The sequence below is a fragment of the Protomyctophum parallelum genome, assembly GCF_964188405.1.
Source record: "Protomyctophum parallelum genome assembly, chromosome: 1".
Classification (NCBI taxonomy): Eukaryota; Metazoa; Chordata; class Actinopteri; order Myctophiformes; family Myctophidae; genus Protomyctophum; species Protomyctophum parallelum.
This window is the reverse complement of record NC_139697.1, coordinates 18,253,774-18,269,752: the sequence shown is the minus strand read 5'-3', so window position 1 is coordinate 18,269,752 and position 15,979 is coordinate 18,253,774. Positions and strand designations below refer to the sequence as shown.

Here is a 15,979-nt window from a genome sequence, read left to right as displayed (position 1 = left end):
CTCCCCTCTGTGTCATCAGTGCCCATAACCTGGGTGGGGCTGGCCAAAGGACCTTTCTGTGTGGAGTCTATACCCGTGTCCCCAAACGTAGGTACCCTCACAAAAAGCATGCAGTCATGCTGGTCTCTCTACTGCCTCCCCCTGGCCAGCCCGGGGCACCTGATGGAGGGGGAAAGGATCTGGTTGGATTAACGTGTTGTTCACGGAGAAACTCTCCCCTGCCAGGCGATAAGAAGCGGCCTGCTCACTCCTCACGCATTGAAGGAAGCATGAGCTCAGTCCGGGGCTCTCCCCAGGTTGGCAGAGGGAGAGTAGCGCCCAGGATTGCAGCGTAGGCAATTTGGCGTCCGGGTGAAAAAAATGGTTACAAAATCGTGGGATAATTACAAAAATAACTCAGGGGGTCATTATGCCAATAATAGACTGGATTAGACAATTACACAGAACGTACAGTAAGGTAGGTATCTGTTAGCTGTGTGTTTGCGAACATCTAATTATTGCCCGGGTCCATTGAACCACAGGGAATCTGTCACGGGATAATGGAGTATATGCTTTGCGACGACAATTAACCCATTCTGACCCGAGATCAGATTCATACGAGGTTTCCGCCGGACACACACTGGTCTGATGAACCCATTCTGACCTGAGATCAGATTTTTAAAATGTCAGTCGTTCTTCGATTTTTTTCAAAAATAGCAGACCTACAAGCTCGTATCGCGCCACTCGGTGGCGCGATATGAGCTTGTAGATCTGCTATTTTTCAATAGATAAAGCATAACATGATGCCAACACCAAAATGGGTGCCCGGTCAGAATGGGTTAAGTCACCTCCTGCCGTAGACGGGCGTGTGCGAACATAATAAGCAGCAGAATAAATACTATGCAGGGTTTGATTTGTATACCAAAAGCAGAGGATGCTGCTGGGACACCTTCGCCATTTAAGCGCCATCATCTTCATCGTCACCAACATCTGATGTATACAAGCTCACAGTGGGATGCATTGCGATACGTTGTGAGCTTAAATCTGCTGTTCATTTTTACCGACAGTATCAAGTGAAGACGGACAGGAAAGAGGGAGAGAGGGAAGGGGAGAGACACGCAGCAAAGGTCGTCACCAACGGGACTCGAACACGCGACACGCTGCCAGGCCAAAGCCTATACATGCGCCTGGACCACTTGGCCAGCGGGCGCCCCAAATCAGCTCTTTTTTTTGTTGTAAAATGATACACTTGAGGGATATTTTTTTGTTATTGTAACCCTTGTATGTAAACATTCTTGTCACAAAAACATCAATAAAAATACCGCCGATATAATTGAAGGACCAGAAGAGAAGGTCAGAAGCGGAGGCATGTATATCTTTATTCCAGTGGCGTTCGATGACGTTAAAGCTATAGCCACAGACGATGCAAAGGCTCACGCGAGTCCCTAATTAGGCCCGTGTCAGAGCTGCCCTCGGCGCTCTCAGTCTCAGGACGAAAAACAAAGCAGAGAGGGAAAGAAAAGTGAGAAGAAAACGCCTCTGAGTCGCTGAACTAATTCCATTAACGGGAGGAAACCTAACTGGATCGATGTCTCTGCTGCTCTCTTTTCCCTTCTTTTTTTCGTAACGGGGTTACTTTGAGAAAGTCTCTCGGATAAAATGCTGCTTTGTTCATTTTCTATCATCAACGCGTCCTTTGTTTCCTCGATCCAGTGTATTGATTCTGCAGCCTCCACGGCTGTGCCGACTCTGTGATTTTGGCTGCACTAGTGTGTGCAGCAGTGGTGGAAAGTAACTAAGTGCATTTACATTTTTGCACAATGAGTACTTTTTGGTACTTTAAATACATTTTGATGCCCAATACTTTGGTACTTTTACGCAAGTACATTTTGGATTCTGAACTTTTACTTTATTTTAAGGGCACTTTCACACCGGTGACATGCTGGGTTTGTTTAAAACGAACCATGGTCCGCTTACCCCCCTTTGGTTTGGATGTTGTGAACGTGCATCCGAACTCTGGTGCGGATCAAAGAAACGAACCATGGTCCGCTAAAAAAGGCCGGACTCGGTCCGCTTCCAAACGAACCACGGTGCGGTTCGTTACTGGTGTGAACGCATTCGGACTTTATAGAGGACCAAATACAGGACGATAGCCAAAATAGCTGTCGGGCTATTGTGAGGAAGTTGTGAGGCTCCATTAATAATTAGTTCTAAGAGCATGTCTTTTTTATGGGGATCACTATTGATTTGCCAGCTAGCTGTCTGATTTTAGTAGACACATATAATCATATATGTCTGTCGAGGCGCAGCGCAAATTGAATGGCAGCGTACGAGGTTCACATGCGCAAAAATAACAGATGTACAAGTTATCGACACGGAATGGTATGTACGGTATCTTACACGATGTTGTGTACGCTTGTAGATCTGTTTATTTTAAGCATGCGCTGCCGCCAACACGAAAAGTTATGACGAAGCCTGCGATGTGGCCTCTTTTCTCTTTTTCACTATTTGTCCACGTGTCATTTGTTTACATGTTTGGTACGCTTTACAAAGTCCAGTGTGAACACCAAACGGACCAAAATCAAAATGCAAATATTTGGTCCTTGGTCCTTGATCCGGACCTTCTAAGCGAACTTTGTGTGTGAAAACGCCCTAAGTGAGTTTCTTTTGAGTACTTTTTCCCACCACTGGTGTGCAGAGAGTTCTGGGCTCTGCGTCGCTCTGTGGCAGAGCCTCAAGGAGGCTGCTAGGACCGCTCGGCTGCCCTCGATACTTTTGCGGGACTCGGCCTGGAAAGAGGATGGGAGAGCTGAGATTAAAGTTTATTATTATTTTATTTTTATTTTTTTATTAGGAGGAAGGAAGAGCTGAGATTAAAGTTTCCAGAAGAACACCTGAACACCTCTCTCGCTCTTGCTCTCATGCCCTTTCTCCTTCCCTGGCTAGTGCACTCTCTATATCTCTCTCGCACACACGCACACACGCACACACACACACGCACACGCACACACACACACATGCACACGCACACACACACACACACACACAGAGAGCTTATTCATGCACACATTTATTTTCCTACATCTCTCGACTTTCCTTTATTTATATGTGCCCATCTTGCTCCCTGTCTCTCTCTCACACACTTCCTTGAAGATACATAATCTTCAAATTAGTAGTTGAATAATCAACTTTCATGTCAGTCCCTAGCATGTTCAGCATGCGTATGTTGTTTTTTTTTTGTTTTCTTTTCCTTATTATTTTAATTGGCGGCCCATATTTCCAATTCTCGCCCCGGCGAGAGAGTCTTCGGCCACCTTTCTGTCAACGGGGGAAAATTAATCTCAAACGGAAGCAGTCATTTGTGTCCGTTCTGGTTAGACGGCGCTAATTGGACGACACCATCCGTGGTGCGGATCCAAACATGACCGCGTCGCACTGACCTGCATGGATTCAGGGCATTCACTTTAGCATGTTTTACTGGTTTCTTTAGTAATTGACCAGGATTCGGGAGGCGACGACTATAAAACTATAATGGATGGCTGTTTCATCCCACTTAAACCCCACCTGGCTATGCAATGCCCGTTGTATACCTGTGTCGGAGGAAAACGTTAGTTGACTAACTTCTTTCGCCAGTTTTAGTCGACGAAATCAACACTGCATTGTTGTCTCTCTCTGTCTTTGTGTAGCTCTTTCCTCTCTCTCTCTCTCTCTCTCTCTCTCTCTCTCTCTCTCTCTCTCTCTCTCTCTCTCTCTCTCAGTGGAGTGGGTTTTATGGCGCCTCGAGTCTCACTCACATGCTCGTAATCTTCATCATGGAGCCTTTTAAAAGTTATTGTTGTGTTTTGCATCGGAGGTCTGCCGTGTCCAATAGGATTGCCGCGCTCTCCGTAATGGGGTGTCGGATGAGCTATATTGGAGAGGCTAAGATGCAGTAGTATAAGTGTGTTAATAATATTACCCCGCTCGCTTTCCAGGGTTGTGGTGAATTAACTTTAGATTCAATTACCTTTTCATCTAAAAATGAAAAGAAATGAAAAATGAAAATGCAGCTCACATAATCACGACATGGCCTTTTTGATTGAGCAACTCGTTCTAGACTGAATTGTATTGAAAATGTGGAATAAAGTTGCATCCCTAGACTAACTCTGTGTGTGTGTGTGTGTGTGTGTGTGTGTGTGTGTGTGTGTGTGTGTGTGTGTGTGTGTGTGTGTGTGTGTGTGTGTGTGTGTGTGTGTGTGTGTGTGTGTGTGTGTGTGTGTGTGTGTGTGTGTGTGTGCGCACACACGCGCATGCTTTTATTCCAGGTTTCTGCATGGGGAGGCTACGTGTTTATCATCAACCTGATACCTCTGCATGTGTTTGTCCTGCTGCTGATGCAGCGCTATAGCAGAAGAGTGTACATCGGTAAGGAGCACACACACACACACACACACACACATGATTATTATTTAATTTTTCCCCCGAGAGAGTCAGAAACACTCCACCGGTTCTCTGTGAGAGTCCGTGAGAAGTCTTCCGGCTTTATATCCTGCACGATATCGACGACCCCCCCCCCCCCCCCCAACTCACCAAAGTTGCCCCCCCCCCCCCCCCCTCCCCCGCTGAACGGCCGTTCCCACACCTGTGTTCCGTCTCACGGCCACGCATGCCAAGCCTCAGCCAGTGGTTGAGAAAGTATTCACATGCTTTACTTAAGTGAAAGTATAAATACTGCAATACACTTTTATTTGTGTGTCTTTGACAGTCTTTCATATATTTTTTTTATTGATTCAGAATGGCCTCTCTTATATCTACCGTATAAGTCACACATTTGTCACATAGCGTATGATGTATGCAAAATATGTCCCCCATTTGACCCATCTCTTGGAGCGGGTGAGCCGCTCGTGAAACGTAAAGCAGCCTATAAGCCATTTTCACGCTTTACATGATTACTCAAGTAACTAACTGGTTAATTCAACAATCTGAGAATGATCCAATATCAAAGTAATCCCTGTTATTCCAGCCATGCAACCACTCTAGCCAACTTTAGAAATGAGCCAAGTCCTTGGTCTAAGAAAGACTGCAAAAGTGGGAAAACATGAACCACTTTTCTAATTAAAAAACAGGTGGTTTTTTTATTTGGTATATTGACACTTTTTTACGGTTATTGCCTAAACCAGAAGCGGTTACAGAAAGTTCTGGTTTAGCACGGGACCCCTTTCCTAATTAAAAAAAACAACAACAAGGTGTTGCGTTTATCACCAAAAGGGTGATAAATACTGAAAGGTAATCATTTAAGATATATATATATATATATATATTATTTATTTTCTTTGGCATATTGACACTTTATTTTTAGGGTTATTGCCTAAACCAGAAGCGGTTACAGATTATACTCCTGGCGGGGAGGTAACCGACTATATGTGCAATTCTGTAAAAAAAACACTGAATCGATGGTCATCTTGGCCGCAGGCTGAAGATAATTTACATCTGATTAGAGGTTATTATTCAACGTCAAACCACCCCCCCCCCCCCCCGCCTCTTATCTCAGAGTGCAGTGAAAATCAATTGCCACCCCCATTTTTTCTTTAACCCAGTCATGACGGGAACCCCTCTTGGTGTTTTAACTAAGCGTTATGTTATGCCGCGCCACGAGCTCGCAGATCTGCTATTTATTTTTTAAAGTCGTGAAAAGGTGGTGCAAATCTTTTCAGAGTGAACGTTTTTAACTCAAATCTTTGCTTCTAGGGGGGGGGGGGGGGTCCCTAGAACAACATATTCGGTGGCCAATTTCATATAGTTTTTGCGGGGTCCTTGACATGAAAAACTTTGAGAACCACTGACATAGAAACATAGAAAACTGTCATGATTTAGAAGACATTTAGTAGAACCTGGTGTCTGGTCTAAATGGGTTAAATGAGGTGGGCTTTGACCCTGAACCCTTTACTTAATCAGATTAGTAATACCCCCACAACAACAACCACCACCACCATCCTCCTGAACGAGACGGCTGGCATTAGTCAATGTGGAAGATATCGTCCCCCCGTGTTCCCCTCCATCGTTCCACCGGGATGTTTATTTGAGCCAGGCCAATATCCATATTGATGACGTCGGTATCTGCGATAATTATGCTGCCCGACGTGTCTCGATTTTTTTTACCACTTTCGACATGGCCTTCCCCATTTTGTTCGTGTCATTATAGGCCAAAAAAAACTCAAAATCTAAAATGGCAGATCTGCAAGTGATCTGCAAATACAGTTCACTTGTATTATATATTATAAGTTGTATAGAAACTTTAATCATTAATACTTTTTTCAAATTGATTTCACGAAAATGTTGCTCTTTTTTTTGACAAAACATCGTTGGTCTAGTTATTTTTTCCTTCGGCTCCTAATGTTTTATGCATGGCTTAACGCGCCTGTCTCCAAACCGGTGAAGTGCTTTCAGCTGAAGACAGGTTCTCGACGAGAACGTGTTTGCTCTGCCTCCTCAGAGCCTCATGTGTGCCTCTCAGTCACTCTTAACGAGGGAAAGAAATCCTGAAAGGAGTAAAAGATGGAGCGTGTATTTAATACATTTAGACCTGAGGCCAATTTAAAAAAAAGGCTTCTAAATCCTAACAGTATTCTGAAAAACCTATGTCAGTGGTGCTCAACCTTTCCATGCCATTATCCGTATTTGGCCGTATTTGGACCCCCATCTGAAAATATGTTGTTCCTGCAGGCACCTTCCAGAAGCAAAGATTTGCGCCTCATTTTCACGACTTTTCAAAAATAGCAGATCTGCATAGCTCGTAGCGCGGCACTCTGTGCCACGCTATGAGCATGTAGATCTGCTGGATCTTTCAGCGGCTCAAGTTTAACAGCTAAAGTTTAAAATAATGGTAAAAGTGGTTAAAACGCTGAAGCGACACAGATGCGTTTCCCGTCCCAAATGGGTTAATAAATGATGTCCTGTACTCCTACTCCGTCTTTAGTCAGTAGAAGAGAACGGGAAGAGAGACGCGAGAGACGCTCCGAGGGTCCACTTCGGATAAACGAGACGCGAGCGTGTGAAATCTTAATTACGTTGGTACGGTGCGTCTCTGAGCCACACCCCCCCCCCCCCCCCCCACCCCTGTCCCTCCATCTGCAGCAGGAGTGAGTCACACTATACACTACACCACACCACCCGCTAATACTACTACTACGCTGTGTTTGGTGCCTGGTCTCCTTCTTTCATTAACCGTTTCCGCACCATTGCCGAAGCCCTTCGGCAATTGCGCTTTTATAGTGCATTCGATAATGCATTCGATAATTCCCATAATGCTACTCACGTTAGCCATTTAGCTAGCTGTGTTGTTAGCACAGCACTGGATCGTTCATCTTAGATCGCCGTTGCCATAATAAGCCATTCTATCCGTTTCTTTCAATCACCTGTATCTCCTTGTATTCCTTGTCCCAGATGGCACTCAAAACGGCGTTTATTTGACGGCACAGAGCCGACGCTGTGGAGCTTCCCAGAGCTCCGGTCTGGATTCAGATTGCCGGCCCAGCTCCGTGTAGTTTCCAAATTTAGGTCTACTGCGAAAACTAACCGGGAATGGCGGCTTTTCAAAATAAGAGCTCAAATTTAAAAAAAAATGCTGGCGTGAATTAGGTCCCAATTTTTCAATAAATGATAGCAGTAAATGTGTTTTAAAAGACTTCAGACAAAGGTGTTTTGAATGTACTCCCTGGATGTGAAGTGCGTCTGCGAAAATCAATGGGCTTTTATTGCCTTCGAGGAGAGAGTTCTCCAACCACTGACGAACGATAAAACGAGGTCATAAGAGCCTCGCTGCGGTAGAAGCTGTTGAGATTGTTCGGGGTGTCTTTTCCATTTCCCTGTTAGGGTTTAATCGCTCGCTACTGTTCTCTCTCTCTCTCTCTCTCTCTCTCTCTCTCTCTCTCTCTCTCTCTCTCTCTCTCTCTCTCTCTCTCAGCCTACAGCACGTTCTTCATCGTGGGCCTTGTGCTGTCCATGCAGATTCCTTTCGTGGGCTTCCAGCCAATCAGGACCAGCGAGCACATGGCTGCCGCAGGTAAGCCCCCCCACCCGCCCGAGTGTGGTTTTACGATGTACCTCCATACTACATCCTATGACGAATATGGCATGGCGGTGGCATTAACCAATAGCAGGCGTTAACCGATAGCAGATCTACAAGCTCATAGCGTGCCACCGAGTGGCGCGCTTACGAGCTTGTAGGTCTGCTATTTTTGAAAAATCGAAGAACGACTGACATAGAAACATAGCTTTTTCAGATAACTGTCAGGATGTGTAGAAGACATTGTTAGCCTATAATGACATGCCTAAAATGGGGGACACCAGGTTGAACGTGGTTAAGTCGAAGGGCTTTACAATATTGAGAATATAAAACGTAAGTATAAGAATTAAATAAAATTAAATGATTTCCATAATGAGTCCTCCATTGCATCTCCATGAGCCTCCCTGCCTTTGCCTAATCCGTAAGCGATACTTTTACAGGCCATGACAGTTTCGCATGTGGTTGACATCGTTCAGAAATAGAAGCGGCCAGCGTTGTTATGTTACAAACGCGTCATCGCAGCACTCCGGGTCGCGGGAGACAGTTTTTATGCTCTTATTCTTAAGGACTTTCCACGAAAGGCTTGTGTGAACAGCTTTTGAACTTGGCTTTCACACCTTTCAACTGGACCCTTCTGTCCTCTGGTATGTGGTGTGTGAGTTTCATTAACCCATTTTGGGTCGGGAACCCGTTTTGGTGTTAGCATTACGCTATGCTTTAGCTATTGAAAAATAGCAGATCTACAAGCTCATAGCGCGCCACCGAGTGGCGCGCTACTAGCTTGAAGGTCTGCTATTTTTGAAAAATCGAAGAACGACTGACATAGAAACATGGCTTCTTCAGATAACTGTCATTTTCAAACAGACATTTTTAGAATCTGATCTCAGGTCAGAATGGGTTTTAAAAAAAAATCCACATTTACAAAGAATCAACGCTTGGTATGGCTCCCTGATGGGAATCTGCCTCAGTACAGTGCTTCTGGACTGCAGGCCTGTCTGTGACGGGAGACATTGAAGAAACACGGCATGGTATAGCCTGCACCGTCTCTCTTCTCAGTCTGTCCAAGGCAGCGGTGGCCGAACGGTTTGCGGAGCGGTCTTGATATCGGAAGGTCGCTATAGTTCGTATCCCCGGACCGGCACGTTAAAATTACCACCGCCGAAGTGCCCTTTGGACAAGGCATTGAACCCCTACCATGAAATGTTCTATGAGCAGGGCCTGGCTGTAAACAAGTTCTTGAGCTTAGTCCAGTTACCCTGGGTAAACATAGTACCTTTCCTTTCTTTCCTTTCCCTCCCTCTTGAAGGGTGGCTGTAACCAAGTGGTAGAAGGTTGAAGTCAGCCCTCAACGGCTTCTGGCGGGGTTTCTTTCTTTTTTACAAGAGTCGGACGTTGTTATTATTCTAATACAGCCTGGAAACCCATTCTGGCTGTGAATCTCTGACTCGCAGGTTCCGCTTAAACCCAACCCAAGATGCTCTAACGTTGAAGTTGACGGCTGGCAAGCTGTGAGTTCCTTTTCGCCCACTGGATGGCGATGACAGTGCTAAATGAGTTAAAGAAATAAAGTAAAGCTTTTTGTTAAATAAACGTTTTACCTCTACAGTTGTTTTATACCATTTTTGGAACCGAAATAGGGAACCGTCAGGAACTGGAATCGAGAAGCAGAAGTGCAATCGTTATCGGACTCATACAAATCTGAACGATACCCATTCCTAACTGGGATATAAAATGACGATGTTTTGAACTCTTGGGGCCCAGTAGGGGACCAAGAAATACTGCCTTTCACGTCGGTCGGTCTCCCGCTCCTTTCCTCTCCATTTTCTCTCTCTGTCTTTATGTCTCTCCCGCTCTCTCTCTCTCAATTCCCCGTTTTGTCTGAGGATGAGTGCATTCAGCAGCTGTGCAGAACATCTGGTATAGCGTCGTTCTATGTCTGCCCAGTGGGAGGCAGAGACACTTGAGCAACGGGTTACCGCGGAGAGGAGACGTCGATCCCCAAACCGCCCTGTCGCAGCCGCACACACACACACACACTCACACACAATCACATTACAAAACACCCACTCGAATGCCTATACACCCGAGGCAGGCTGACATTTCCGCCATACGTGCTTGATCTGCGGCTGCCCGCTATGGGGACGTGACGGAGTGTTTGACCTTGGGTGGATGGAGGCGCCCGATCAGCTGTGGCTGCATAACAGGCAGACGAATCAGGACTCAACGCTATACCGTTAACCACTTTCAACCTGGTATCACTGTTTCACTATATCATCACTTCATGAAAATGTCTGCCTATAAAATATACAATTTACAAGGACCACGACATATGTTTTGCAGCGCCAGTCGTGCGACGTGTAAATATGGGGCTTAAGTGGTTGATTGAGACAGAGCTGAGGACTACCAAGGCCTCGTCTGCTGTCGTAAAGATTCACCAGAGACGTACGGACGGACTGACGGATACATGCTGAGGAGGAGGAGGAGGAGGAGGAGGAGGGGGGACAGAATGAAAGGAGCATGTGGGGAGGAGAGAGTGGGAGGGGGGAGGGGGGGGGGGCATAAGCTCATTTAAGAAATGTCTCATGCATTTAAAATGTTTTCTTCACAGCCAGCCGGGATCTGTACTGTATATAGCATGCAGGAAAAGAAGTTTCCCAGACTTATACAACTCAAACTTCTTTACTCCGTAAACCATGAAGCAGCTTTTAGAGAACCCTGAGGGAGTCTCAGTGGGTCACTGCACGCTCGAATATTCTGTTTGTTTCAATCGTACTTTTTCTTTTTCTCCTTCTCATCCTCTCCGTGTGTGTGTGTGTGTGTGTGTGTGTGTGTGTGTGTGTGTGTGTGTGTGTGTGTGTGTGTGTGTGTGTGTGTGTGTGTGTGTGTGTGTGTGTGTGTGTGTGTGTGTGTGTGTGTGTGTGTGTGTGTGTGTGTGTGTGTGTGTGTGTGTGTGTGTGTGTGTGTGTGTGTGTGCGCGTGTGCGTGCATGCGTGCGTGTGCGTGCACGCAGGTGTGTTCGCCCTGCTGCAGGCCTATGCCTTTCTTCAGTACTTGAAGGACCGTCTAACCAGACAGGAGTTCCAGACTCTGTTCCTCCTCGGCGTCGCCATGGCGGCCGGCATCGTCTTCCTCACCGTCATCTATCTGACGTACACAGGTTCGTCTTCAAACTGTTTTTAAACCCATTCTGACCCAAGATCAGATTCAAAAAATGTCTTCTACATCCTAACAGTTTTCCATTCTGACCTGAGATCAGATTCTAAAAATGTCTTCTATGTCAGTCGCTCTTGTAGCAGACCTACAATTAGGATGAAAACCAAACTCAATGGGAATGCAATGCAAGGGCAACCTTTTAACCGAAATGCTGTACATTTATGTAATGTTGGCGTGTACACTAGGACTGGAGGCAGAAAACCAGAGGTCTCTGGGGACCAGCTGGGGTTGGAAACCAGTGGTTCAAGCTGACTGTTTTCCAGGGCAGCAGTATAGACTGGACCACGCTTTTATGTCCAATCTGTACTGTAGCACGCAGAAATGGTTACCGTTGTCATCATAACTGTCAATATGTTTATGCAGGTTATATCGGATGATGCCAAGTAAGTGTACCTGAAAACTGTTAGCTCTGTCTTCTATCCCCACAAAACGGCACCGTTGGAACCTGAGTTGACAGCTCTATGATATTTATGGACGAACATTTGTGTTTTTGTTCGGCCTCCCATGGGAGAAACGGCCTACATCCCAATACCTCGGTGCACGCGGTCATTAGTGGCATAAGCATAATAATAGTCCGATCGGGAGAACACAGTCGTGAGCGAGACTGGCATAGATTGTATGTACTGTATTGTATGTACGGTTATATGCGTTGACATTTCATGACACAACAGTATATTGCAATATTTGCTTAAATACCGCCCGGGTGCATTAAAGTATTACTAAGGTATAGGCCTTTGCTGTGTATCTTCTCTTATTCCACTCATGACTATCCGTGTACACACAAGTAAACAGAATGCGCTGGGTAATACTACCCCCCGCGACAACTGATCCCACCAGTAAAACTTCCAGTAAACGGTATAAAGTTTGTACATGCTCCAACTGGCCCCAACCCATGTCAATAAACCGTGCCGTTATCTTATTTGAACCTCTGGCAATCCCCTTAGCGGCTTATATACCAGGGCTCTCGTAAACAGGGAATGGAGCTCAGCTGAGTAGTAAAGCAACATTTGAATACGGCAAATAAAAAATAGGATATCGGCATGCGAGAGGGCGCTCGCACAGACGACGCCCTCCACCACTCTGAATCATGCAGAGTGTACCTGGCTTGCTCTGCTGCAAGTAATTGTTTATCCCGTTTGTACCATGAGGGCGATTATACAAAATGTCTTCTAAATCATGACGGTTTTCTGAAAAACCCTTCTCAAACTATTTCATGTCAAGCACCCCAGAAATTATATGTACTTGGCCGCCGACCCCCCCCCCCCCCCCCCCCCCCCCATGTGAAAATATGTTGTTCCAGGAACCCGCCCAGAAGCAAAGATTTGACTTACAAACGTTCGCTCTGAAAGAATATATATTCAAAGGTTTTGTGCCACATTTTCACGCTTTTTCAAAAATTGCAGATCTACAAGCTCGTAGCACGGCACCAAGTGCCACGCTACGAGCTTGTAAATCTGCTATTTTTCTCTTTTTTTAAATCCTTAAAACACCAAAAGGGGTTCCCCGTCTTCAATGGGTTATGCCACACTGTGCAGCGCTGAAGGTCCTTCTGTCGTATGAAATGAAATGCGCGGTGCTGGAAGTCCAGTTAAATTTATGTGGTGCTTTCAAGTTCAAACAAGTTAATCTCAAAGTGCTTTGCGGGTGCGACAAAAGGACAGGAATACAGGGAACAGCCAAGAATCAAGAAACACGATGCAACTTTTAAAGTTTTAAAGTCAGACTTCAGACGGAGGTCTTTGGCGATGAGTTCTCACTCTGAGATCCTTATTTATTTGCATGTTCTCTTTAAAATGCTTTTTGTTCCATATAGATGTAAGGTAGTTTTGGACATTAAGCACCACCAATAGAATGCATTTACTCCTATTGATGTGAATTATCTGTGCTGTCATGCTCCTTTATAAGACTCCTCCTATAGACAGCTATTTGTGTCCCTGGCTGGCTGTGTCCCTGGGTCCCTGGCTGGCTGTGTCTGAGCCTGAGCACGGAAATAGCGTGTCACTGTTGTGCAGCCTAACACCCACCCACACACACATATTAACTGTATATATGATGTTTTGAGGTGTTACAGTACAGTGACAGTACAGTAGAGGGACTCCCTGTGGACCCCCACACGGTATCTCTGTCATTTCTTGACTGTTACGGACGCTGGGCCGTGTTCCTGTAGTGTGATTGGTGTGATGGCTTTTCTTATTACATTTTTATCCTACGATTTTGTAACTCATTTTTTCACGGTGACCCAGTGTCAATTATCTAATGTAATCCTGGGCTCTATACACTCCCTCCGCCAACCTGGGGAGAGCAACGGACTGACATCATACTTCCTTCTATACATGAGGGGCTCTATTTTCGACCATGCTACACCCCTTATCCCTAAACTACTTTGCCTTTTTCTTTTTTCTACTATATTTAAAATTATTTTTAAATAGTTAAAATAGCCAATCTCGCTAGCTGTTAGCATAAACCCCCAGTTCCAAATCCTGGTCTCTAAACTGCCTCCCCCTGGCCAGCCAGGGCGCCTGATGGAGGGGAAAGGGACTGGTTGGAATAACGTGTTCCTTCCACGCGCTACAGTACGTCCAACCAGGGAAACCCCCTGTGACTTGTACTCATGCATGAAGGAAGGGGTTCAACACACACACACTCGCCACACACACTCTAGTATCATTGGAACACGCACACACTCTTTACCTTTCGTCAGAAGCTTTTACATGGCGGTGGCTACAGGCACAAATTAAATCCGAAATCCACCAAGGACAGCGATTCTCGAGTCGGACTCATGGAGGTTTGAAAATCCTGCCGTTCCACTGGTTTGCACTGTGAATGTATTTGCAATCCCATAGTTGGAACTGTGCGGTGTTGCTATGGGAACCGGACCAATGTTAAAAGCTTCCATATAGGCTATCAACCATTATATAGACGGAGTATACTGTACGTTGGGGTATGTATATATATATGCAGACCTGGGATATGACGCCAACTAGCGTCGACGTACGGTGGTACGTATATATACAGACATGCGGGGGGGGGAAAGAGTTAAAACATGTTTTTCAAAATAGTAAAAAAGGCTAAGTAGTTTAGGGTTAAGAGGTTTAGCATGGACGAAAATAGAGCCCGAGGAGTCCAAGCCACTTATTTTCACCTGACAGGGGGGGGAGTTTCCTTTGTTGGATGGAGCACGTGGAAGGAACACGTTATTCCAACCAGTTTAGGCTGGCCAGGGGAAGGCAGTTGAAGACCAGGATCACTGCATGTTTTTTTGTGAGGATACCTAACCCCAGGGGACACTGGGAGAACATGCAGACTCCACACAGCAAGGCCCTTTTGCCAACCCCACCTCGGGTATGGGCATTGATAACGCGGAAAAGAACCAAATGTTTCATGGTCATGAATCACCAGGATCCTGGGTGGCGTCATTATAGGCTTTAAATTGATATAATTATTTATGGAACTCCCTATGGGGAACTAGAAAGTGGCCGTCACTGCTATGCCCTATAACCTAGTATAGAGCCCTGTGGGACTCCAGTCCAGCATAATGCGTTCCACTGCGTCTAGCCGCTAGCGACAGCGTACGTCTGTGTGTTTCCTGGCAACCAACCTGCTACATGTTTCCGAAGGTACTGCTACTGTGCATTGTTTGGTGTAGTTTGATGTCGATAAGTTAACACATTGTCTTTTGCCGTCTTTATTGTATGTAAGCTTGCCAGGTATGTGTAGTGACACAGTCTGTGAATGCAATAAGCCGTGCAAGGCCTTGGTGAAAGGCTTATTTTTCTTTTATGTTTTAAAAATATATTACAGCTGGGGGAGTTTTTTCTCTAGGACAGTGGTTTTCAACCAGTGTCGCTTGAGGGGGTTCCAGGCGGTCCCCAGCTAAATGATGGAGAGTTGGTAACCAAATGAACACTTATATATCTTTAACTCTTGAGAGCTTCAAATGAGCCCAAATGGACCCGTACGTGTCCATTTGGGCTCATTTTACGCTCTCAAGGGTTCAATTATAGTTAACATCTGGCATTGCTTCAGTTACAAGAAGGCTACACAATTAGAGAATGTAGAAGAATTGTTATTTTGATCAATGTTTGCCAACAGCTTGGAGTTATGGACAAAATCGAAATAACAAAATATTCTTCAGTTTTGGGTCTGAGAGGCTAAACATCATTAAGTGAAGGTCCGTGGCTCAAATGCTGAATAAATAACGGGCCTTGAAATGAAAAGGGTTGAAAACCACTGTCAGAACTAGTTTAATAAGAATCCCGACGGTGATAAGGGATTTCCCAATTTGCTCTCACCCTCCGCTGTTTTTGAAAAAGAAAAAAAAGCTGCTTATTGTAATATGGAGCTATCAGAGTAAATATTGAGTGAAGCACTTGCCCAAACTTAGAACTCGTCAAATGTCGTATTTTGCACGCTGACATTTTTCCTTCATCATTGACAGACTAGTGAGAGTTGGGGTTGTTATCAACACCAGGCTGCTCTCTCGCCTTGGAATATGGGGTTCATATCTGGGAGAGAGGCTTGCAGCTCTGGGACCGTGTCGACTGGTTGGTTCTCTGTGAAGGTGCTTACACACTTAAAATGTCTTTGCAATGGCTGAGCCAGCACCTTCCTAAATGGAGAGAGAGAGGAGGAGAGGAGGCAGCTCTTTGCCTGGAGCAGAATGCGGTTCAGATGTTCTTCAAAATGCTCCACTGAGTCACAAGTCATTTACTTGGACCCAATGTGTCGCAGCATCTTCAGCAC

General features: G+C 45.4%; 1 protein-coding gene across 2 annotated transcripts in view; it reads left to right on the top strand.

The window, feature by feature from the left end:
• LOC310868270 (dolichyl-diphosphooligosaccharide--protein glycosyltransferase subunit STT3B-like) overlaps window positions 1-15,979 on the top strand; it is a 171,290-nt gene that overhangs the window by 120,008 nt on the left and 35,303 nt on the right. For both annotated transcript variants that reach the window (XR_014570071.1, XM_083778623.1), the window contains exons 5-7: window positions 4,284-4,383; window positions 7,922-8,020; window positions 11,034-11,180. Coding sequence is in view for 1 of the 2 variants with exons in the window: in XM_083778623.1 (XP_083634749.1) it covers window positions 4,284-4,383; window positions 7,922-8,020; window positions 11,034-11,180 (346 nt within the window). In the remaining variant the exon portion in view is untranslated. The remainder of the gene's footprint in view (window positions 1-4,283; window positions 4,384-7,921; window positions 8,021-11,033; window positions 11,181-15,979) is intronic.